We start from the raw sequence: 26,223 nt of genomic DNA, 5'->3' as shown, positions 1-26,223 counted from the left end.
TGAGTGACAGTGTGGTGGGGGGCTCCAAGCCCTTTACTGTACGCAGAGTCTTGCAAATGATACACATTTGCTAGCGCATGCACTTGCAGACTCGACTCTAAAAATAATAGAACAAGCCCTCTCACATTTCAAAGATGGCTGAGCAGGGCAGTGCATTCAACTATGGTTGTCCTATTTTCAGCACATAGAGATACAAGAGCAACTTGAAAAAAATCACTTTTTGAAAGCGTAGAAGTGCACAACCTAAACCTAATCCAGCACATGATAAATATAAGCTTACTTTCTTACCTTCCCATCTTATCCAGATCTTCCTTGAGCTTGGAGTTTTCTTTTACTACGTACTCCAGCTGTACTGCAAGCCTCTCCTTCTCCTGGTGAATTGTCTCCCGTGCTGCTCTCTCCGCATGGAAATCAGAAGAATAAATATCCAGCTAAAGAATTAAAATTGTATTCAGAAGTAAGTACATGCATTTATAAACTACTCAAACAACCTACACACTGAGCATTAACCTCAAGGAAACTCGCACAACACAAGTACTGTATTTAAAGTTGGAAAAGAATAAGTTACTTACCTTTAAAAACACTCTTTCTGGTAGAGACTCTGGGCCTGATTTAGATGTTGGTGGTGGTACCACAAATCCACCACAGCGGCGGCCCCAAGTACACCATAAATTCGACGGTGTTCCAACCGCCATATTTAGATGTATTGTGGCTGAGTTGCCGACCGCCACAATGAAGTACCCTTCCTAGCCATCAGGCAGGCGGGTTCCCGCCGCCCATATTTAGATGTTACAGTCCTACAGGCGGTGTACTGCCAGCGGGTTGCTCATGGAGGGAGACCATCGCTGGACCCAATGGAAATTGGACAATGGCAGTAGACATGGAATACAGGAAAGTCTCTCACACACACACTGTACCTAGCCCATATGTGTACATATGCATCACACACGACACAACAATACAACACATACATGTGCCAACACACATTGACGGACATCCATGACAACATACACACACTAATGACATTGCACCCACACACAACACAACCACAACACTCAACACAACTACACACTATCATCTTTACAAACACACTTGCACAAAGACACACCTACACACATCACAACTGCCACACAACACTCGAATGAAAGTTGCATGCAGCAACACAACACAACATTCACAATAACATCAAACTCATATGCGAGCAGCACACATACAGACACAAACATCACCCACTCCAGCTCTCTCCACCTGAACCAGCCAATAGCATTGCACACATACATACACACACACACTGACTCACATACACAACTGGAAGCACAACAAGACAGGTACAGTTCCCCTTGCAACGTGCACAAATGGACACAGCTGACAAGTGGGATTGTACCATCATTTTGGCACCAGCATTCGTTTGACAATGAATACTGACCTCAAAATGCCAGTTGTGTATGTGTGTGACATACCAGTGTGTCCCTATCCATGTCTGACCCAATTGTGTTCCCAAATTATGCATGTCACAGTAACCTAAAAAGCATTACTGCAACATGTATATGACTGCAGTGATCCCAAGCTCTTATTCGGTGCCCACACAACGTACACAGCCACTCCAGGTTCCCTACTGTAGGAAAGTGCCATCTTTCTGGCATTGCTATCCCCACTGTTTGCCTGATGCCAGTGTGCTTAAATGCAGTTCCTGGTAAACTATTTACACCCACAAATGGCATACCTGTGCACCCATGTAAGTCCCAAGTATATGGTACTTAGGTACCCAGACATTGGTGCACCAGGGGTTCCCCCATGGGCTGCAGCAGGTATAATGCCACCCAGGGGAACCCATGCAGACTGTGTCTGCAGGCCTGCCATTGCAGCCTGCGTGAAATGGTGTATGCACCCTTTCACCACCAAACCTGGTCCCAGCACTTAGACACTATAAGTTGCCCCTCTGGTAGGACCTTCAGCCCAAAAGCAGGATGTCCCTATAGACCCCAGGCCAATTCTTGGACTCCGTAAGTGAGGGTAAGCCATCTTATGGTATGTAGAAGACATTGGTCAACACAAGTGGTCCAACTACATTATGGCTTCTCTGAAACTAGGCGTGTTTGGTATCAACCATGTTGGACTCATCCAACTGCACCGATTCCAGTGTGAGTTCCATGATACCAAGTACTCTGGGGGTTTATTAAAGGATCCCCTAGTTCTGCCTGTGCAGCCTTACGATTTCTAGCTGCCAGCCCATTCTGATGCTGAGCCCAGACACTGTTCTGCCCTCCTGCTGGTGAGCCAGGCTCAGGCCGGAGGAGCAGAACAAATAATTTCCTGCAAGGGAGAGGTGTGACAACCTCCCCCTGTGTATTAGGTGTATAAAAGCTGGGGTGGGGTGGCCTCTGAGCGCCACCAAACTGCATTGGAGGGCATATTTGGTGCCTGCCTTGCATAATCGAGTTTTCACTAGTTCAGCACCCCCTGGGTTCACAATCTGGTGCGAAATTACACAAAGGTCAGGGAAGTGATCACCCCACATGGCCACTTGGTTCTGCCATCTTGGAAACAATACGTGTAGAGGCCCTGGGAGCATCTTACTGGTTAGGCTAGGTAGATGACGTCCCCAACCCTCTCTGATAAGTGGGTCAGTGACCAACCCCATTTGGGGTTACTTAAGGGCTTCCTCGTGGGTGGGTCCTCGGATTCGTCAAGAAAGACTCTCCAAGAAATTCTCTGTTAGACATCTTCTGCTCCTGGCCTCTGGAACCACTGCTAGACTGCTTTAGAACCGAAACATGTCTGCTTCTGGTGGGAAGGCTCCCATTGCAACATTGTTTCTCCAGATTCTGCAAGAATTCTGCAACATCCAAGGCTGTGCAAGCTTCAGGAGTCACTCCCCTGCAACCTCAGGCATCATGTCAACGTCGACTGGCTGGTGGGGGTCTGCTGTCCACGGACATCTGAGGATCCTGCAACACAGATGGAGAGTCTGGGGCCTCCTCTGTCTTCTAACCAACTTGGGAGACCTTGGGTCCCTGCTCCTGCCACTGGACTGGAACCCCTGTGCACTTGCCAAGGCTTGTTGACTCTTCTTCCGGGAGATCTTCAGGCTCTAACAAGCCCCGGCCTCCTGCAATCTGGAATCCAAAGATCAGCCCCTGTCCTGTGGCGTGAGACTTCTGGGTAGAGTCTCCTGGACCTTGCTGGCCCAAAAACTTTGCAAACTCTTCTCCAGCTCCTGTTTGTATTTGCCAGTGCTTGTTGGTGACCTGGCTCGTTACTGACCTTCCTGCAATCCAGCGACCGCCGAGGGACAGCTTGTAGGTGACTCCTGGGATCTTCTGCAGCTCCTGGACCCAGCAGCTGGACTTCTTCTTCCACTGACTTGCAGGAAGTTCACCTTCAGGAGGGTGGGCATTGCCACCTGCCCCATCTGGGAACCTCTAAGGGTGCTGGACTCTGTCTCCTTCCTTTGTAGGTCCTCCACATCTGGAATCCATCCCTGGGTTCCACCGGCCTGGTCCACCGGTCGTGACAGCAGCTGGACAATATGAAGCATCCACTGACTTCAGAGAGAGTCCCTTCTCCCCACTACATCTGGGCCCCTGTTGTTAGGTACTCCTGCCTTCTGGGTATCCTGGGGTAGGGGCACTCCCCATCCATCCTCTTGTCTGCTGGTTTCGTTGGGATCTGCTGGGGACTGTCCTGAATTCCACAAACTCCAACCACTACCCTCTGTGTTAGCCTATGGGACACCTAGGTAAGAAAACAGACAGCCGGACCGTTACCGCCAAAATCTAAATCGGGCCTTCTACATAAATCCAGATTCCTCATCTTTTGAATACTCCCCAGGCATCATCTTATCTGGAAACTTCTTAGCGATATTCAAGCTAATCACAGTCACTCGAGTTCCCCTACTATCAGTATCTAGTTCTGGGGAGCAACATCTCAAACCCAAGATTTTGGCCATTTTTCACAGGTCTCAGAAGGATAACTATTCATACTTCTGGTTTTGATAAGGAAGAAGTGTGCCTTAGCGACCCCAAGTTGTTGTCTTAAAACTCCCTATGCATTTTATCAGCATAAAATTAAACAAACAATGCTCAAATAATTAATTTTCCCAGTCCCAGCACTCTCAGTTGTAAATCTATGTTTTGCTAACTGCCATTGTCTGCCCTCCACCCATTAGGTTCAACACAGAGAATACTGTGAATTTCAGCTCTTCAGGAGACACGCAGCAGCATGGGCATAACTTATTTGACCTCTGATGGCAGCAGGTAACCATGGCTGAACGGCACACACTGCATTTACAAAAGTTAGCAAGCGCACTGCTCAGCCATTCAGTGTGTGCACTAGGCCTTCACAGTGCCCCCACATGTGCTTCAGTCAGTTTTGCTGCTTAGAGTCTGACTGCTGCAGCCGACGGTATCCTGACTAAAGCATGGTATGGTAGCACGTTGCAATTTACAGCACATTTTCCACTGAAATCAGCAATAAATAGTTTTATTTATATACCTACGTAGCACACAAACAACAACGTGTGGAAGTTGGGTTTCAGCAAATATTTGTCATTTGTGCATCACCAAGTAAACTGTTTTGATTCTATTACAATCTTTGTTTAAACACTTCAGAATTGGAAAACAGTGTTTATTTCATTTCCTGTTTATTTTGAAGGCCAAGTTACTTCAGTAACGCCTTCTCAGGTAGATACAATATCTAGTTGCAGATTCCTTACCTTAGAATTTCCCCCCAGGCGTCAGTCCTCAGGATCAGTCTGGATCTGGAGATTTTTCTTGAGCAGTACCCCTGCGCGCCAGTGGGTGGACTCGATAGGCTCTGCGTCCATCGTCAGCATCGTCTGTGCCTGATATGATGTTTCGCATCCTATATGAGCGCCATCCCGGCGCACTGACGTCAGTTTCTTTTCACAACTTTCCACGAAGGAAGCACAGAGCCATGAAGAGCACTGACCACTAGTACGTCAAAATTAGGTCCCTGAAAGGGGAAGTCCCTATCCCTAAATCAAATCAAATCATTAACATTTATAAAGCGCGCTACTCACCCGTGCGGGTCTCAAGGCGCTAGGGGGAAGGGGGTTACTGCTGCTCGAAGAGCCAGGTCTTGAGGAGTCTCCGGAATGCGGAGTGGTCCTGGGTGGTCCTGAGGCTAGTGCGGAGGGTGTTCCAGGTCTTGGCTGCCAGGTAGGAGAAAGACCTCCCACCCGCCGTGGAGCGGTGGACGCGAGGGACGGCAGCGAGCGCGAGGCCGGTGGAACGGAGGAGACGGGTGGGGGCGTAGAAGCTGAGGCGTCGGTTGAGGTATTCAGGTCCCTTGTCGTGGAGGGCTTTGTGTGCGTGGGTGAGAAGTCGGAAGGTGATCCTTTTGCTGACTGGGAGCCAATGCAGGTGTCTCAGGTGTGCGGAGATGTGGCTGTTGCGGGGTACGTCGAGGATGAGGCGGGCGGAGGCGTTTTGAATACGTTGCAGACGTTTTTGGAGTTTTGCGGTGGTCCCAGCATAAAGGGTGATGCCGTAGTCCAGGCGGCTAGTGACTAGGGCGTGGGTCACGTTTTTTCTGGTGTCGGTGGGGATCCAGCGGAAGATCTTGCGGAGCATGCGGAGGGTGAGGAAGCAGGAGGAGGACACGGCGTTGACTTGTTTGGTCATGGTGAGAAGAGGGTCCAAGATGAAGCCGAGGTTGCGGGCGTGGTCTGAGGGGGTCGGTGCGGTGCCAAGGGCCGTGGGCCACCAGGAGTCGTCCCATGCGGTCGGGGTGTTGCCGAGGATGAGGACTTCCGTTTTGTCTGAGTTCAGTTTTAGACGGCTGAGCCTCATCCAATCTGCGACGTCCTTCATGCCATCTTGTAGGTTGGTCTTAGCTCTGGCGGGGTCCTTGGTGAGGGAAAGTATAAGTTGAGTGTCGTCGGCGTAGGAGGTGATGATGATGTTGTGCTTGCGTACGATGTCGGCGAGGGGGCTCATGTAGACACTGAAGAGTGTCGGGCTGAGCGAGGAGCCTTGAGGGACGCCGCAGATGATCTCGGTGGGGTCTGAGCGAAAAGGTGGGAGGTAGACTCTTTGAGAGCGGTTGGAGAGGAAGGAGGCGATCCAGTCCAGGGCCTGGCCTTGGATCCCGGTGGAGCGGAGGCGGGTTATTAGGGTGCGGTGACAGACGGTGTCGAAGGCAGCCGAGAGGTCGAGGAGGATGAGGGCGACTGTTTCACCGTTGTCCATCAGGGTTCTGATGTCGTCTGTGACTGAGATGAGGGCGGTTTCAGTGCTGTGGTTGGTTCGGAATCCGGATTGTGAAGGGTCGAGAAGGTTGTTGTCTTCTAGGAAGTTGGTAAGCTGTTTGTTGACGGTCTTCTCTATTACCTTGGCAGGGAAGGGGAGGAGCGAGATGGGGCGGAAGTTCTTCAGATCGCTTGGGTCAGCCGTAGGTTTCTTTAGTAGGGCGTTGACTTCGGCGTGTTTCCCCCTTTCGGGGAAGGTAGCAGATGAAAAAGAGGAGTTGATGATGGTCTGGAGGTGCGGGGCGATGATGTCGTCGGCTTTATTGAAGATGAAGTGAGGGCAGGGGTCCGAGGGGGCGCCGGAGTGGATAGAGTTCATGGTGGTTTTGGTCTCTTCAGTGTTGATGTGGGTCCAGGCGTTGAGGGTAATGGCAGGGGGTGTGGGTTCGGTGTTGCTTGGCTGGGTCTGGTGTCCGAAGCTGTCGTGGAGGTCGGTGATTTTGCGATGGAAGAAGGTGGCGAGGGAGTTGCACAGGTCTTGTGAGGGCGTGATGGCGTTGGCGTTGGGGTTGGAGAACTCTTTAACGATGCTGAAGAGTTCTCTGCTGTTGTGGCTGTTTTTGTCCAGTCTGTCGGTGAAGAAATTCCTTTTGGCTGCGTGGATCAGGTGGTGGTGTTCACGGGTCGCGTTCTTCAGGGCGGTCATGTTGTCAGCGGTGTGGTCCTTGCGCCAGGCTTTCTCGAGGGTGCGACAGGTTTTCTTCGATTCCTTAAGGGTGTCAGAGAACCAGAGAGGTTTTTTGGTGTTGGCCTGTCGATGCGTGCGTCTGAGGGGAGCAAGGTTGTCTGCGCAGTTGGTGATCCAGTTCGTGAGGCTGAGGGCTGCGTCGTTGGGGTCGTCGGTGGTGAGGGTAGGTTGGCTGACGGTGAGCACGGAGAAGAGCTGTTCTTCGGGGATTTTGTTCCACTGTCGACGAGGGATGGGTTGAGTGCGGAGGTGGCGGGTCTTGCGTCGGAATGTGAAGTGGACACAGCTGTGGTCGGTCCAGTGTAGAGCGGAGGCGTGGCTGAAGGAGACGTGTTTGCTGGCGGAGAAGACGGGGTCAAGCATGTGTCCGGCGATGTGGGTGGGGGTGTTCACCAGTTGCTTGAGGCCGAGGTTGGCGAGGTTGTCGAGCAGGGCGGTGGTGTTGGGGTCGTTGTTGTGTTCCAGATGGAAGTTGAGGTCGCCTAGGAGGATGTAGTCCGGCGAGGCGAGGGCGTGCGGGGAGACGAAGTCGGTGATGGAGTTGCTGAAAGGGGCGCGCGGTCCAGGGGGACGGTAGATGAGGGATCCTCTGAGGGTGGTCCTGGGGTCGGTGCGAATCTGGAAATGCAGGTGTTCTGCGGCGAGGGGGGGTGTCTTCGGTGGAGGTGGTGACGCTGATGGAGTCTTTGAAGACTATGGCGATTCCTTCTTCTACTTGGTTGGTGCGGTCTTTCCTGGAAATCTTGTAGCCTTCGGGGATGGCTATGGCGATGTCTGGGGCCGAAGAGGCGTTCATCCAGGTCTCCGTGATGAAGGCGACGTCCGGTGCTGTAGAGTCCAGGAGGTCCCAGAGTTCAACAGCGTGCTTGTGGACGGATCGAGCGTTGACCAGGATGCATTTGAGGTGGTTGATGGCGCGTGGGCTGGTGGTCATGGTAGTTGCGTGGTGGAAGATACATTTGCAGGAGTGGCAGGCGAAAGGTCCATGGTTACGTTTTGGGTTAGCTTGGAAGCAGGTGTTGGAGCGTCCTGGGTTGAGGGCGTGGAGGGTGGTGGGGTCGTAGCGGAGCAGAGAGGTTTGGGAGTGCTGAGGACCAGGGGTCGTGGCGCTGGGCGCAGGCCAGGCGCGGACGGGCGCAGACAGGCTTGCCTCTGGCGTGCCTCCAGCCCTAGAAATCTGTTCGCAGAGTGGGGAGGATGGGTGAGTCGGTAAGGATCTGCAACTAGATATTGTCTCTACCAGATAAGGGGTTACCAAAAGAAAGTAACTTGTCCATCTGACAGACATCTTGTTCCAGATTCCTCGCCTCGTAATAGATACCCAAGCAATGCCATCCCCAGAGGTGGGTCTGCGAACCAAGATCACACCAGTAAGTCCTGCAGGACCAAACAGGCAAAGTGCCTGTCCAAGCAGTAAGGTTTGGTAAATGTGTGCAGGGATGCCCACGTTGTCTCCTGACAGATGTTCAGGACTGAAACTCCATGTGCCAATGCATTGGTTGCTGCTTTAGCTCTGGAAGAATGAGCAGGCAAGCCCTCATGGGGTTGCTATTTAGCCAATGTGTAGCACATTTTAATGCAGAGTACAACCAATCTGGCGATAGTTCTCTTCTGCACTGCCCGAGCTTTCTTCACACCCACATAACCAACAAAGAGTTGATCATCCACCTGGAACTCTTTGGAACGATCAAGGTAGAACGCCAATGGTCTTTTTGGGTTCAAGCAGTGGAGTCTCTCCTCTTCCTTAGAAGGATGTGGGGGTGCGTAAAGTGTAGGCAAGATGATCGATTGGCCTACATGGAAGGGCGCAACCACTTTCGAAAGAAAGGAGGCCCGTGTGCAAAACACCACTTTGTCAGAACAGATGGAAAGGTAAGGTTGTTTTGATGACAATGCCTGCAGCTCACTCACCCTGTGGGCAGATGTAATGGTCACAAACAAGGCTGTTTTCAAAGTCTTAAAGGACAATTGTGGGGAGGCTCAAAAGGAGCACACATCAGGAATGTCAGAACCAAATTCAAATTTCACTGGGGCATAATGAATGCGGCAGGAGGAAGCTTATAATTAAGGCCTTTAAAGAACCTATTTACAATAGGGGATTTGAACAGAGAAGGCTGATAGGGCAGCCGCAAGAACGCAGAGACTACAGGCAAACAACCTTTGAGAGTGCCTAAAGCAGAGCCCTGTTGGGCCAGCGAACGTGTTAACAATAGAAACGCAGAGAGAGGGGGTCAACAGACATGTCTGTGCACCATGCCACAATTTTCTTCCAATGACAGGGGTGTACCATTTTGGTGGAGGGACGCCTGGCTGCCTAGATAACGCTACAGACTTCGGGCGAAGGTCAAAAGCTGTCAACTGCCGGCACTCAATCTGCACGCAAAAAGGCGAAGACTGGACAGGTCTGGGTGGAGAGCCCTTCCCTCATGCTATGACGGAAGATACTCCGTAAGGGACAGTCTGATCGGAGGGTTGATGGCCATGCTCAATAGCTCAGGATACCAGACTCTTCGTGCCCAGTACAGAGCCACAAGGATTACTTGGGCCCGGTCGTTCCTGATGTTCTTGAGAACTCTGGGCAGAAGTGGTATGGGCGGTAGGCATACAGGAGACCTGAGCTCCACTCAAAACAAAAAGTGTCACCGATAATTTGATTATTAATTTGTGAGGGTGCTACCCCCACCAATCTACTAAACAAAATGTAGTTAGGCCAAACACAGTGCAATGCAAATCTATGCTCAATCCCGGTAGCTATGGCACAAGTAGGAGGCAAGAGGGATGTGTGCTACCTTAAATAAGTTTTAACAATGTTAAAGTTAAGAACACAACATACTAAGGTGGAAGCACTGGTTAGACACTGGTTTAGTGTGTGTTGTAGGGTTCTAAGTTTCTAGCCTACAGCACCTGCCCTCTGACACCCCTGGACAGAGTCAAGTGCTAGAAAGGGTATACTGGTCTGCAGTTTGAAGGTCACTGATTCAGGGGATCCAGTACATCAGAGGGTGGCCAATAACTTCTGTTTGCTGTTACTCCAAAGACAGATTTCTCACATTGATGAGAAGCCTATGCAGCTTGAGACAATGGCAAGTGCTATTTGGAGGGCTTACTTTTATGCATATGTTCTCTTTATTTCACCTCCTCCAGAGCAAGTGAAAAAGGCAAACACATGGTCTATTTGCATTTTAATTTACACTGCTTCACAGTCTGGCTGTATGAGAGCCACGAGACAGATAGTTGGATAATTCATTTTTCAAAATGCTTATGTAAGTAGAACTGCTGGGGCACGGCTGAATGCAGATGAAGTGAGGCCTGTCACTTTATCCAGCAGTATCCTGAGTGAATACGTGGTCAAGGAGGCCTCTAAAAAGTGGAAAATGCCCCCCTACATCTCCGGTGCATGGTGGAAGGACATCTGTGCCCCCATCCTGCTGTGACCTTAGTGTAAATTAGTCGGACCAAGGGCCTCGTGAACAAAATGGCAGGAAAATTGAGTGAGATTTATGACATTATCTAATAGTTGGGCCCCGGGGTTTTTCTGTGATTCATCTCCTTTAAAGCCTCCTCTATCTTGATCTGCGTTGGGCTGGTCCAAGTCAGCTCTGTCAAGCGCACTCAGAGTAGGAGGGAAGAGATAGTTAATAAGAGGAGCTAAGCCTCCACACACAGACACTGGTAATAAGCTGCAATGGCAGATGCAACCTTGACTGCCATCGAAACATGCCTGCCAGTCTCATCAACAAGGGTGGAAATCACGCTGAAAACAGTGTCTCTGATCACCAACTAGTAGAGTAGTTTGCCCAACTTGTTGCCCCTTTCATAGACTCTCCTAGTAGATACCAAAGTTCCTCATCAAAATACCCAACAAGGCTCTTTCAACTACCAGGTGATGCCTCACCTATTTCCTAGGTCTGTCACTCTCCTCTTGTTCCAGTGCCAGTATACTCTTTTCTAGGGTGAGTATCTGTTGTTGTTTTTCCCTCTGTCCTGCTTTCATGCAGGCTTTTGCAATCCCTCATATGGTGGCTTTCCTGGCTCCCCCAAAGCATGCTTAGCGAATCCGCCGTAACACGATTAAGGTAGGCCTTCAGCCTCCGCATTAAAAATTGTGTGAAGTGCTTGTCCACCAGCCACCATGCATTAAGCTGCCACATCAGGTGGGAAATTCCAGTTTGGAGTTTGAACTCAAGTACGACTGGGGAGTGAATCAGAGATCCCTTGGGGGAGGATTTGTGCTGTCACTGTGCATAAGATATCAATTGCAGGGAGTAATACAAGGTCAATATGAGACAGTGTCTTATGGGAGGCGGACGTATGACTATACTCTCTCGCCAGCGGGTGCCATGTATGTCACGCATTGCACAGCTCTGCTCTGTTCCCAAGCTGTAGGAGAGTAATTGAACATGGAATTGGAATTAAGGAGCACTTTGAGTATTGCTTTGTATATTAGCATGCACTGGAGTTTCATGCCTCACAATTTTTGAGTGACAGCATCAAAGGACTTCCTTTGTTGTTGCACCTGGTTGCAGACCACAAACACTATGATGGGCATCAACTGAAACTGCAGCATCTTGGGCTCATCTAATGATAGAATCTCTGTCCTTGTAGCTCAGTTGCTTAGCGATCAAGGGGCACGGAGAAGTGCTAGGGGGCTGCCTCTGCTCCAGGGATGGGTGTTCCCTCTCAATCATGAAGAAAAGCATCAGTTTACCAGTAGGCCTCCATGACAATATCCAAGTGTTGGAAGGTGGGTCATTAGTTGTGTGGCCTGTACAAGTAACGAGTCCACACACGACCGCCACTGGGAACCAAACACCCCATTGTAGCGCTTGACTCTCATAGGGTAGCATTGCAGAGCAGTCCAAGGCTTACTCAAGGGAGGTGGTGTGGGCTAGTAATCCCCATTCACAAGCACGCAAGCATGACTCTTAATAAATGAATGTCTAGTCTGTGCTTTTTCTTTTGATAAAGTAAAAGTACATTTATTATTCACACACACTACTCAATACTATGCAACAATCTACAAATATATACAAAGTGATAAAATTACTCTGGACCAACAGTATGTAATCGTTCAGGTCTCCTTAAGGGAGAATATAATCCAACAACCCACATGGCAAAACAATCCCAGGGCCCCCCTTGGCGACATTTGAACATTCTGACAGTATTCAACAGTACAGTGCAATGATGACACCTACATTTGTGAATAAATACTTTCATCCTGCCAAGATGTGACTGTCAGTATCATTATTCAAATTAGCATTATCAGGGAACATAAGAGACTAAATTCTAGCATTCTAACCATCAGGATTACTTTGAGATTACTTTTGGGTTACTCTTACTTAAACATAAAATAACAGTAAAATACATGGGGCCATACCAACCTACACCTATGGTAGGCACCCTTGCACAACCAGGAACAAAAGTTCACTGAAGCTTGTGCTTCAAACATCCATCCACCCCTGGAGGGGTTATCTCTCAGGTGTCCCACCCTACCTAGGGTGGGGACACCAACAGATGTTGGGGGGAGGCTGCGCTGCTCCTGCAGCTCCCCCTGTCTCCCAGTTCTCCGTTGGTGGTGGCCCCCATCTCAATGGGACCACCACAGGTGTTTTAAGGGCTCAAAAAGCAGCCCCTGCCCCGCAAAGCATGCTGGGGCGGCTGCATAAATGATTAGCGGCTCTCCCGCTGCGAGGGGAGAGCCGCGATTCTTTTTCTGTTCAGTTTTTTTCCTTTTTGCCCTTGGCTTTTGATTTTGGGGGTGCCGGTCCCACCCGGTCACCCCCGCACCAAAACGAGGATCCCTCGTTGGAGGGCGCCTCAGGGAGCCCACCCCTGGCCGCCCCCGCCAGCTCCCCGCACGGCCAGCACCTCCGGGTGCTGCCGCGGGAGCCGGCTTGCTGCCTTAGAGTCTGCCCGCTCCAGCGGGCAGACTCGGGATGCTGGCGGCCGCTCGGGCCGCGCGGGGGAGTGCGGCGGCACTCCCCCTTCCTGCTGGCATCTTCGGGGCCCCGGGATGGGGTCCGGGGCCCCTCCTCCTTACCACGGGGAGCGCGACGGCGCTCCCCGGAGTCCTCCTCTTCTCGGGGCCCCGGGATGGGGTCTGGGGCCCCTCTCCTCTATAGGGGGGAGCGCGACGGCGCTCCCCCACCACCTCCACCGAAGACCCCCCCCTCGCCGCTGAACACCTGCATTTTCAGATTCGCACCGACCCAAGGACCACCCTCAGAGGATCCCTCGTCTACCGTCCTCCCGGACCTCGCACCTCTTTCAGCGACGCCATCGCCGACTTCATCTCCCCGCACGCCCTCGCCTCACCGGACTACATCCTCCTAGGCGACCTCAACTTCCATCTGGAACAAAACAACGACCCCAACACCACCACCCTGCTCGACAACCTCGGCCTCAAACAACTGGTGAACACCGCCACCCACATCGCCGGACACACGCTCGACCCTATCTTCTCCGCCAGCAAACACGTCTTCTTCAGCCACACCTCTGCCCTACACTGGACCGACCACAGCTGCGTCCACTTCACATTCCGACGCGAGACCTCCCACCTCCGCACTCAACCCACCCCTCGTCGACAGTGGAACAAGATCCCTGAAGAGCAACTCTTCTCCGCTCTCGCCGCCAACCAACCCACCCTCACCACCGACCCCAACGACGCAGCTCTCAACCTCACAAACTGGATCTCCAACTGCGCTGACAACCTTGCTCCCCTCAAACGCACGCATCGACAGACCAACACCAAAAAACCTCTCTGGTTCTCTGACACCCTCAAAGAATCAAAGAAAACTTGTCGTGCCCTTGAGAAGGCCTGGCGCAAGGACCACACCGCGGACAACATGACCGCCCTCAAGAACGCTACACGCGAACACCACCACCTGATCCGCACTGCCAAAAGGAACTTTTTCACCGACAGACTAGACAAAAACAGCCACAACAGCAGAGAACTCTTCAGCATCGTCAAAGAGTTCTCCAACCCCAGCGCCAGCGCCAACGCCGTCACGCCCTCACAGGATTTGTGCGAATCCCTCGCCACTTTCTTCCATCGCAAGATCAGCGACCTCCACGACAGCTTCGGACACCAGACCCAACCATACACCACTGAACCCGCTTCCCCGGACATCACCCTCAACAACTGGACCCACATCAACACGGAAGAAACCAAATCCATCATGAACTCTATCCACTCCGGCGCCCCTTCGGACCCCTGCCCGCACTTCATCTTTAACAAAGCCGACGACATCATCGCCCCGCACCTCCAGACCGTCATCAACTCTTCTTTTTCTTCTGCTACCTTCCCCGAATGCTGGAAGCACGCTGAAGTCAACGCCCTACTAAAGAAACCTACGGCTGACCCAAGCGACCTGAAAAACTTCCGCCCCATCTCTCTTCTACCTTTCCCAGCCAAGGTAATAGAAAAGACCGTCAACAAACAGCTGACCACCTTCCTGGAAGACAACAACCTGCTCGACCCTTCACAAACCGGATTCCGAACCAACCACAGCACGGAAACCGCCCTCATCTCAGTCACAGACGACATCAGAACCCTGATGGACAACGGTGAAACAGTCGCCCTCATTCTCCTCGACCTCTCGGCTGCCTTTGACACCGTCTGTCACCGCACCCTAATCACCCGCCTACGCTCCACCGGGATCCAAGGCCAGGCCCTGGACTGGATCGCCTCCTTCCTCGCTAACCGCTCCCAAAGAGTTTACCTCCCTCCATTTCGCTCAGAACCCACCAAGATCATCTGCGGCGTACCTCAAGGCTCATCGCTCAGCCCGACACTCTTCAATGTCTACATGAGCCCCCTCGCCGACATCGTACGCAAGCACGACATCATCATCACCTCCTACGCCGACGACACCCAACTTGTACTCTCCCTCACCAAGGACCCCGCCAGCGCCAAGACCAACCTACAAGAGGGTATGAAGGACGTCGCAGATTGGATGAGGCTCAGCCGCCTAAAGCTGAACTCTGAAAAAACGGAAGTCCTCATCCTCGGCAACACCCCGTCCGCCTGGGACGACTCCTGGTGGCCCACGGCCCTCGGCACCGCACCGACCCCCGCAGACCACGCCCGCAACCTCGGCTTCATCTTGGACCCTCTTCTCACCATGACCAAGCAAGTCAACGCCGTGTCCTCCGCCTGCTTCCTCACTCTCCGCATGCTCCGCAAGATCTTCCGCTGGATCCCCGCCGACACCAGAAAAACCGTGACCCACGCCCTTGTCACGAGTCGCCTGGACTACGGCAACACCCTCTACGCCGGGACCACCGCCAAACTCCAAAACCGCCTGCAACGCATCCAAAACGCCTCGGCCCGCCTCATCCTCGACGTACCCCGCAACAGCCACATCTCCGCACACCTGAGACACCTGCATTGGCTCCCAGTCAGCAAAAGGATCACCTTCCGTCTTCTCACCCACGCACACAAAGCCCTCCACAACAAGGGACCGGAATACCTCAACAGACGCCTCAGCTTCTACGTCCCCACCCGCCCCCTCCGCTCCGCTGGCCTCGCACTTGCTGCCGTCCCTCGCACCCGCCGCTCCACGGCGGGTGGGAGATCTTTCTCCTTCCTGGCGGCCAAGACCTGGAACTCCCTCCCCACCAGCCTCAGGACCACCCAGGACCACTCCGCTTTCCGGAGACTCCTAAAGACTTGGCTGTTCGAGCAGCGATAACCCCCCCTTTTTTTCCCCCCTAGCGCCTTGAGACCCGCACGGGTGAGTAGCGCGCTTTATAAATGTTAATGATTTGATTTGATTTGATTTGATTTGACTCTTCTGCGCGGGGCCCCGGGATGGGGTCCAGGGCCCCTCTGGCCATATTCACAGGGAGCGCGACGGCGCTCCCCGACTTTTCTTCGGCTGGGGGTGCGCGATGGCGCACCCCCACTCCCGCCTCTTCTCAGGGCCCCGGGATGGGGTCCGGTGCCCCATGGGACCATCTTCACGGGGAGCGCGACGGCGCTCCCCGACTTCCCTTCTGCAGAGGGGTGCGCGACGGCGCCCCCCCCATTCATCCCTTCTTCACGGGGAGCGCGACAGCGCTCCCCGGCTTGTCTTCGCCGCCGGGGGCCCCGGGATGGGGTCCGGGGTCCGCTCTCCACAGCAGCAGGGGGTGCGCGACGGCACCCACCCTCATTCAACCTCCTACACGGGACCAGGCTTCACGGGGCCCCGGGATGGGGTCCGGGGTCCCTTCTTCTTCAGAGAGGGGGAGTGCGACGACACTCCCCTGTTCTCCTCTTCTTCCTGGGCAGCACCCCAGGCCCTGGCCCACCCTGGGGGCACAGTCTTAAGCAGCTGCGGAGCTCCACTCGCTTCGTAGCTGCTTTCACAAAGGTCAAAGGTCGCCATTCTTTGTCCTGTGATATCTCGGGCCCCCAAGGGCCGATTTTCTTCATTCGTGCGTCGTTCCGCTCCTGGTGACAAGCCCTTGCCACCAGGAGCACTCTCCTTAGGCCTCCTGGCCTCGAAGGGTCCCAGATCATCAGGGAGCCAGTTCCACTGACTCCTGCGCCAATCTTTCCTCTGGGTTCCCTCTTTTCCTTCTGGGCTGCGCGCTCTTCTTGCGCTAGCCCAGTCCTTCCCCCCAACTAGTCCTCTGGGGGGGTAAGGGGGCCAGCTTGCCTGGCCCTGGCATTCACCTCTCTGGCCTGGGATCCTTCAGGGGCAGAGTCCCTGCCCCAAGGGCAGTCAGGAGGTTCTTCCTTCCAGTTGTCCATGACGCCCGTCTGCAGTCCCAGTGTCCAGCAGTGAAGCACAGCCAAGAGAGAGAGCTCTCCCCTGTGCAGGACCTTTTAAGTGGGGGCGGAAGTGTCCAGCAGGTCTGCACCTCTGGCCTATCCAGATGTGCCACATTACTTCCTTGCTCCCATCCCCTCCTTCTTGCACAGTCTTCTGGGATAGCTCAAGATGGCATCCTCCAGGAGTTAGTTGCCACATGTGCTCTGAAAGTCTCAGCCCCTCCTACCTGACATTCCTCGCAGGGCTTCTCCAGCCTGCTCCTGGCACGGAATGACAGCTGGCTGATTGATGCTAGGCCCTGCTCCAGCAACTGGACAGAGCAGTAATTGGCCCTAATCCTGAGCTGAGGCAGAGAAAGATGACATCCCTGGATGACCCATAAGTTGTACAACTATGCTCCTGGAACCTACTGCATCATTCTTTTCTTACAGGTTACAGTGTACTTTGGTGTGACTCTGGTCTCGGTGGACCCCAGAGAACTGGAGTTGCACCCTAGGCCCTCCTTTCCCATTGACATTCAATGGAGTATCCCTCCAATGCAAATATCTTAAGCACCCTGACATTGGCATTGAACTGGGTGTCCCTACAGTGAAAAGACAGTAAGCACACTGACTCTCCCTCCCATGTATACACCCCTCTCATGAGACCTACTCCAGGTCACCACCCACTCTGCATAGTTCCTCCTGCACCAGGACTACCTAAGCGCAGTTCTAGGGCTGCGCACACTAGGAATCCTCCTCTCACAGCCCTCACATGGGTGCACATCCATGTGCACACATGATCACATGTAACCTGCCCGGGGCCTCCTGCCTTGCTGCGCCACAGCAGCCTTTCCTTAGCACGGCGACACCAGCAGTAAACACGTGCAGTCCATTTTACCATGCGTTTATTGTGCGGGAGTCACCTCATAGGAGGCTTCCACACAGTAAACAGTCAAAAACTAGGTGGTCAAAAATCGAAAAATCAGGGCAGTCCTGATGGTCAGAACCGTCCTCTAACACCAAGATTCTAAGAACTGCTCTGGTGTTGAACCCTCTGCACCCTTAGAAAAGCCTACAAGAAGGAGTTTACTTCTCAGTACAGTGTTTTTGAGGCTCTCCGTACGTTCTTCTAGGATTTTGACACAGTCAGATGCAATATAGTGGTCTTCACTGCTCGCATTGTGTTCTCCTATTCAGTGATTCATCCTCCACAATTTGGAGTTCTTGGTAGAAAAAGGATATGTCTTGGTCTCCAGCGCTGATCATGAGCCCTGTATGGGTTGTAAAACATAGTTTTAACAGTCAGAGAAGTGTTAGACTGGACATCTGTCACCAGGAGGCCAGGTGGTCCCAGACGATGGGGCAATGTTTTTGTCGATCCTGGTTTGTGCCTGTGAGGAGGTAGGCTTGTTGTGCCTCATGATCACAATAGTGGATTCAAGTGCCTGTTTCATAATCTCTACTAGGACAGAATAGAAGAGAAGCAGTCTGTCTGCTAGATAAGGACTCCTAGTTTAACAAGGAACAAGCAAACTCCATTCTGTAACTCCCCCACAGCACTGTCCCTACACAGGAGGCCACAGTGTGGCAGTCCACCTTATTTCACCACAGTATATAGGCTATGCAGAATGGAGGGGGCATTCAAGTTGGATGGTGGAACCAATTGTTCGTCCATGCCTCTGAAGGTTACCACACTAGCCCATGGCCGGTGCCCAAGCCAGTAAACCTCTCTGTGGTGTGTGCACTTCCATATTATCCAGCTCACTCAAAATGGACCCTGGCAGGTAGTAATCAGCAGCACAATCCGGACTGGACTTGGTCAGTGTGAGCGTCACTGTGGCTGGCCAACCCTCCTCTTGGCTCAAAGTGTCCTTCCAGGGAGCAGTCACTCAGCAGGCCACTGATGAAAAGCCAGGCTCTCACCATGCACTGCCCGCAGGGTATGGGGGTCACATGGTCAATGGGGGTGAGGCCCGGTCTGAGTCTAAAGGCTAAATCTACCTTTCCACCCCAACACAGGTCAAATCCACCCCAAGCTGTCTGGTAGGTCAGGCAAGGAAGGGCCTCCACTATCTGCCCCAAAGTCTCTTGCTCCAGCTAGCTGGACTGGACATGGCTGCCACGACTCTCCAATGCTGTTTTGCAGCCCACTGCACGGTCCCTCCTTGTCTGTACCAACAGGGAAGCATCTGCAAAGTTTCCAGGCTACACGAGCCCAATCCTCTCACCTGGGGAGGCCAGCCAAGGACACTGGAGAGTACCTTCTCTGAAGGAATAGTCCCCCACCAATCTGCTCTTCACCAAGGGACATCCAGATGGTTATCGCTCTCAGGCTCACTCCCTATAGGCTACAGCAGCTGGCATCATGCTTGTCCTGGGGGTACTTGACCGTGGGCCTGTAAGTTGCTTCAGCAGCTTACTCCGTGAGTGTTCCTCATCAGTTGCTGTTCTATGAGCCTCAAGCCTGCAACTGTCCTTTAGGGGGCCCCTAAACAACAGCCAGCAATGAGGATGAGCTCACAGAACAAAGGCTGCCATCTTGGCCATCCTGGCCACACCCCTGAAAAACAATACAAACATTTTTTTAATGAGCAGCTGCATGAAAGACGGCAGATGCTCAACAAACTTAAAATGTGCTCCCAGGAGCTGCTATAGTGGCAGCTTCTCTAAAGACACAGAGATCTACAAGACAGAAGGAGATCTCTAAATACGGTTCTGCAGTCTGCCAAACTTTAAATAACCCCTTAAATCCTAAAACATAGACATTCTGTTGCAAACCATTATGCACATTTATCCTACCTAAGGAAATGTTAGAAACAATACAATTTCATAAGCTAAAGAAATATATCCGTACCTGAGCACGAAGTAGAGACATGGTATCTAAGGTTTCTTCTTGCTTATAAAGAGTCTGCTTCATTTCATCAATCTGGAGTTGTTTTGCAGACAGCGCTTTCTCTGCTGAATTCAACTGCTCATTTAGGTCATTTATAACTTCCTTTGGGACTTTTTCGGACTGCAAAGAAGAAAATAAAGTAATTTGACAATGAAGATAAAATAGAGTAATTGTGAATATGACAGCTTGACTACCAGGTAGATTACAACCTGACTACCCAGTTGATGATGGGCTGCCAATCTCTTATTCACATTCATTATCCTCCAATCCATTGCTTCATAGTTGTTTAACCCACCCTAACCAATTTAAGTGCACAAAAATTCAAAACCTCACCGTAGTTTAATACTGTGATGAAATATTACAAATATTTTCGAAACCAAGACTGTAAATAAGTGACTTGAGTAAATATGCTAAGAAAGAAAATTAGTTATTTACTTGTAACTGAGTTCTTCAGTACTGGTATCTTTCACAGATTCACATGCTTGAATCATTCATTGTCGGTGAAGTGGGAGTCCCTAGGTGTAATGAGAAAGCAGTACAAAGTGACGCATATAGCCTAAAATGGCTAGAAAACATTCACTTCAATAACTTTCCTACATCATTTATTAAGAAGCAAATCAGGGGACTGCACCCTTTAGCACACTCCCCACTGAGGCTTAACTCCCTCAGATTTTCAAGCACTAGTGGGAAAAAACCATCTTAGCAAAAAGGGGAGCCTCTATGGAGAGCAGAATGGGTTGCAAGTGAATCCATGAAAGATACCAATACTGGAGAACTATAGTTACAGGTGAGTAACCTATTTTCTTCTCCAGTATCGGAACTTTCATAGATTTACATGTTTGAATCAGAATAGCTATCAGTTAGAACACATACATAATCGTAATTACAATAATGGCGATAGTGGGCAATAGAATAAGCCAAGGCTCACCTTACTGGCACAGTTGACGCAACACTACTTGTCCCACAGCTGCATTACTCTGTTCGGAAGACTTCAGGCAGTAGTGTTGTGTGAGCATGGGCCTGTTCCTCCATGTTGCTGCTTGACATATTTCCTCAATAGGTACACCAGCAAAAAGTGTTAGTAGAGGCAGCTCTGGTAGAAAGTGCTTTTACTTTATCTGTCAATGTCTTCCAATGTTACTGTGACAAAGCTGGATAGCCGCTGCAGTCCACTGAGCTATACTTGCCTTAGAAACTGGACAACCCTTACAATGGTTTCCATACACAACAAGTAGGTGGTCTGATTTTCTACACAGTTTTTTACAGTCTAGATAGAATTTGAGGCATCTTTTAACACCCAAAGTATGCAACAATTGTTTGGCCGCACTCTGAGGATTCAGGAAGTATGGATTTAAACAACTGGTTCATTTAAAAGAAAAACTTATTAGAACTTTAGGTAAAATCTTGGGACTGGTTCTAAGAACCACACTATTATGTTTTAACTGTGTAAATGGTTCTTTAATTGTAAATGCTTGAATGTCACTACCTCTTCTTCCTGATGGGAGAGCTAATAAAAGTGCCATTTTCGATGTTAAAATTTACGTATCTGTTTTGAGAATGGGCTCAAATGGACCCTTCATCAGTTGTGCAAGCAATGTATTGCGTTTTCGAGATGGAGGAGGTTCCTTTATTGGAGGACAGGCTCTGAAAATGCCTTTAAGGAACTGTTTGATCACTCTATTAGACAGTAGGGAAGGGGATCCAGTCGATCTTCTGGATCTCAAGATTGCTGCTAAGTGCACTTTAATGGAAGTATGTGTCAAACCTGATTTTGCTAAAAGCAGCAGATAAGGCTGAAGATGCTCCGCTAGGGTGAACGTCTGATTTTTGGCACCAACAACAAAAACGCTTCCCATTTCAGCTTGTAAGTCTGGTTCGTAGTACCAGTTCCGGCTTTTGCAAGAATTTCTCTACAATTTTGATGGATATTCAGGTTTGGAAATTCATTGTATTCAAGAGCCAGGGTGACAAGCACAAAGATGTTGAGTTCGGATGAAGGATCTGGTTGTGGTTTATTGTCAGTAGAGTAGGCAGAGGTTGCTGGCGAATGAGAGTCTCCTCCGATAGAAGCAGCAGTCTTGTGAAACAATACTGTCTGGGTCACCTCAGGGCAATCACAATCATTTATCAGTTTCCTTTTCATTTTGCTGTGAAGTCTTGGGAGTAGCGCAGTTGGGGGAACAACAGGCAAAGATCCCTGACGATCTGATCGAAAACGCACTCCCCAACAACCACCGATGTGGGTGCCAACTTGCGAAGAACCGGTATTTTTGATTTTCCTGTGTCGCAAACATATTTTGGTTTGGTTTGCCCCAACGATCAGAAATGCTAATCAGGACTTCCTGGTTGAGCTCCCATTCGTGACAGCTGTTGTTGGTTTTGCTTAACGTATATGCTAGAACATTGGTTAATGCTGGAACATTGCTGAATTGTTATCTGTTGTTCTACAACCCACTTCTAAAACTTTTGTGCTTGTGGTGATACAGCTGGTGATTGTGTACCCCCTTGTTTGTTTATATAATGCAGACTGGAAGTGTTGTTTGTACAAATCCATACTAACAAACCTTTTATTCTGAGTAGGAATGTCTAAAGACTCAGTGCTTTGAGCTCCAGCAGATTTATAAGCATTTTCATCTGGTATGGAGTTCATTTTCCAATGATTCTCGAATCATGTAGGTAAGTGCCCCACCCCTTTAAGGACGCAACCATGGTGATAAATTCAGGAATCTGAGGCAGGAAGGCTAACCCTATTGCCAGATTTGCGTCCTTCATCCATCAGTGTTTTTGTACTTGGAGTGATTTGTATTACGTCGTCGAATGACCCTTGAAGTTGAAGTTGTTGTTTGTCCAACTCCTCTTATAAAGGCCACATTTGGAGGTGGTAATATGATACTAGTGAAATGCAAGAGGACATCATCCAGAGGAGTGACTTGGATAGCGAACTGAAACAAACTTTCTTTTCAATAATCTCTGTGCTAAGAGCTTGAGTCTTATTCACATTTATTACAACACAAATTCTTTGTCTTGAATTGTGTTGAGAACTGCTCCCAAGAAAATTATCTTTGTCGAGGGATTGGGAGACGATTTCTGTGGTTTGACTGCAAGGCCCAGGTTGCTGACTAGTGGAAGTCAGGGTCTTGTTGCCTTTGTTGCATGACGAGAAGTTGGCGGTTTTATCAACCCATCATCGAGGTATGGGAATATCTGAAAACCCCTCTGTCTCGAATGAGCTGCAACTGGAGCTAAGCATTTTGTGAAAATATGGGGAGAAGATTTCAGTCCAAAAGGGAGAATTTTGAATTGATCGGTGCTGCCCTCCCTGAATTTTAGGAATTTGCAATGATTTGGGTGGATTGGGATGCCTACCATCCTTGAGATCCAATGTTGATATATAATCGCCATAATTGAGAAGATGCAGGATCTTTGGCAGAGTAACCATGCAAAAGGGTTGTTTCCTTAGATATTTGTTCAGCTTTTGCCACTCTTCCGTTTTTTTTTTACTATCAACAAGAACTGAGAATAAAAACCCGGTCCTTTCTGGGTGAGCAGTACTCATTCTATTGCACCATTGCCGATCATGGTTAATGGGGGATGTGCCTTTTGGGGGAATATGAATCCCAAGGTGTAAACGTAAGTGATTAGATCCACAACCCATCTGTTGCTTGCTATCAGTTTCCATTTATATAAATAATTTGTGATTTGTCCCCTAATAAGATTGCAGGATAAAGAAAGGGTAACCAACACCATCAAGTCATCACGGTTTTCGACCAGTGAAGTTTTATTTTCTTTCTTGTAATAAATATCTCTTTTACTTTTCCTCTTACGTCTTCAGGCAAGAGATCTATGTGTGTGGTGATGTCTCACCACATTTGCCTATCATAGCGACAGAGACCATCCAATGAAATGGCGTCTCAAACAATAGTCGCTGATATGGTGCAAAAACATTTTCCTTTCTTATCCAAGCGTCAGCTTTCTCTATCAGGTGGTGTGGAAATAGATGTGTATTGATTTTGAATCAGCATTGAGCTGATTGTGTTACTACTGAATCTGGCTTTGGATGACCAATTAAGCATGCCAGCTAATCTGCTGGTGCTTTATATTTTTTTTTATCTAGCCTAAGTAACACAGCAGAAAACATAGCAGGGTTTTTCATTACTTTTATACCTTCTTCCTAAATAAAATCTACAATAGGCATTTCTTTGACAGATGTTTTAGCAATCTGACTGTTTTATAATCAGATAGTTGAAACCTCTTCGCTGCCCTTTCCATCAAATTATGAAATCTACCAGTGTTGCCCGTAGGAGTGTCTACCTGTTGTGGTGCTGGCAGAGTTGATCCTGGGATTAGATGGTTATCATATTCATTGGATGCTGATCGATTGTCAGGAACTTCTCCTTCTTTTCTATCTTTGTCCGAGGACATTACATCATCTGTAGGTGGCACTTCGATGCTTAAAGTTGGTATCCTTTTAAGTGTGATAGTCGAAGGTAAATAACATGTTGTGCGCCTATTGGGGGTTTGTATTTGATGGGACTGTGGTGTTCATGCTGGCTGTGATGTAAATGCCACCTTTGTAGATTCTGGAAACCTCCTGTAATAATCCTGCAACATACTATGAACATTATTTACTAAACTGATTGACATTTGAGCCATGTCCTCTTGAAGCTGAGGGTGAACATAGTGTTGGTATTGGTATGGTATATATATGGAGCAGACTTTTTCACATATTGTTGTTGCCTGAGGAATAATATACTTCTTCATAGTATTCCTCATCATCTTCCTCCTGATATTTAACATGTAATTCCGAAGGGCAAAGTGCTCTTCCGAAAGGTCCTTTGTCATCTGACTCTTCTTCATCCCGTAAGTGTGTGGGTGGGAGAGGCCTGTGTCCTGGCTTTAAGATGTGAGAATGCGTTTTCCCCGTCATAGTCAGTGTCTTTGACAATGCCATCCATGTCCCAACTGTAACCTTTATTGTCGGTGATGGTTTCTTTATCAATTCAACAATTAGACTGTAACTTGCTTGTCACTGTGACAGATTTTTCAGTCGACGGCATTGAGGATGCCTTCTTTAAATGTAATGCCAGAATAGGTGAAGGAGTGGCAGGCTTGGATCTTCTATTTTCAGAGGAGACTTTTTCCTTTTTCTGTTTATGAGAGAAGTCTATTGATGTTCTAAACTGTCTTGACGACCCATGATGGATCTTTTTCAGTGCCTTTTTTGATGATCCTGAAGGTATTCGATTATGTGATCTGTCTCTTTTTCAGGGCTTTCACTGTCCTACTCAGAAAGAGGAGCCTCTTTAGATTTGAGCTTTTGGAGCCAAATGAGAATCGTCCCCCTTTTTTAAAAAAATCTTTTAGTGTCTTAGAAGAAAAAATACAACATATTTTGCAGTCCTTTACCTTATGTGAAAAATGGAGACAGTAAATACACTCCTTGTGTGGGTCTTCTAAGTGTAGCCTCTTCTTCCCACATGTTCCACAAGGTCTGAAAAGTCCTTTTTTGTTGCTTCTGACATCTTGAATAGTCAGATCTTGGAGGGTGTGGGATGAATATTCTTCCTGAGGAGAAGTCTTTATAAAAGGATTACATTTCTAACGAACTGAGTAGAGCTCTGGGAAAACTCCCATCACATGATGTGCAGTAGAAAATCTGAGGAAGTGAAGCCTCTGTGGGGAGTGTTCTAAGGGGTGCTGTTGCCTGATTGGCTGAAGTTTGGTTCTTAATAAATGATGTGAACAAGTTACTGAAGTGAATGTTTTCTAGGGGTGAACAGAACTCATAGAGTTTCACTCTGCAGAATTTTGCTGAGTTACATAAAAACTCTGTGAAATTCCACAGAGTGCGGCCCACCCCTAGTTCAAACACATATGCAGAGCAGAAGTAACTATAACTGTTGCAAGGGAGTGTTTGTATGATTTCAGCTTCTGATCTCTGCAGCAGACATCACACATCCTCCTTCTCGGGCAGAGCAGAATAGGCCAGGCCCATGCAGTCAAGAATGCTGATCCAGAATGCTGCTGTGCTTCTGATAGTTGAGGTGGACCGGGTCCACCAGCTGTCCAGCATACCAGTCTTGTATCAGGCTACAGCCACCAGGAAGAGTGACAGGACGAAAAGCACCAATAAATAAAGCAGCAGGAAGCAGAGCTTCAGCCACATCTTGCCTGTGGCCAGGGCATGCTGCCCACGCTCACGATATCTGCAGAGGCTGTCAACAGCGCTGTCCCTGTGGTCCAAGGGACCACTATGCTCCAGGGGAGTAGCCACTGTCCTCCGGGGAAGCAGTCACTCTCTCTCTTCTATGACTGGAAGAGGCTACTCTTCATCTCTGTGCTGTTATCTGTCCTGGTGTTCGGTAGCAACAGAAGTCTTGTCCTTCATCTATGTTTACTTATGAGGACACAGTTGTTGCCTGGCAAAAAAACACCAACCAACGGGGAGGCGAGCTTGTGGCACTCTTGATAGTAAAGCAGGACTAGTTTCAACAGTCCCATCTACTCGTGCCAGTGTTTAAGTAGCAAACTTTGCATCCATTTTGGAATACACATCTGACCTTGGTACACAGGACACGTCCTGCATGCAAAGTGGGGCTGATGCTGCTTTATCTGCAGACTAATACCTG

General features: G+C 49.6%; 1 protein-coding gene across 3 annotated transcripts in view; it reads right to left on the bottom strand.

Annotated features, from left to right (window-relative positions):
• The window catches only part of OPTN (optineurin), a 309,738-nt gene that overhangs the window by 82,590 nt on the left and 200,925 nt on the right, over positions 1-26,223 (bottom strand). For all 3 annotated transcript variants that reach the window (XM_069228672.1, XM_069228671.1, XM_069228673.1), the window contains 2 exons: positions 19,556-19,714; positions 289-431 (listed from right to left, as the gene is read on the bottom strand). In XM_069228672.1, the coding sequence (XP_069084773.1) occupies positions 289-431; positions 19,556-19,714 (302 nt within the window). The remainder of the gene's footprint in view (positions 1-288; positions 432-19,555; positions 19,715-26,223) is intronic.

The sequence above is a fragment of the Pleurodeles waltl genome, chromosome 4_1, assembly GCF_031143425.1.
Source record: "Pleurodeles waltl isolate 20211129_DDA chromosome 4_1, aPleWal1.hap1.20221129, whole genome shotgun sequence".
Lineage (NCBI taxonomy): Eukaryota > Metazoa > Chordata > Amphibia > Caudata > Salamandridae > Pleurodeles > Pleurodeles waltl.
Note: the sequence above shows the minus strand (reverse complement) of the source record. Positions and strands in the feature narration are given on the sequence as shown.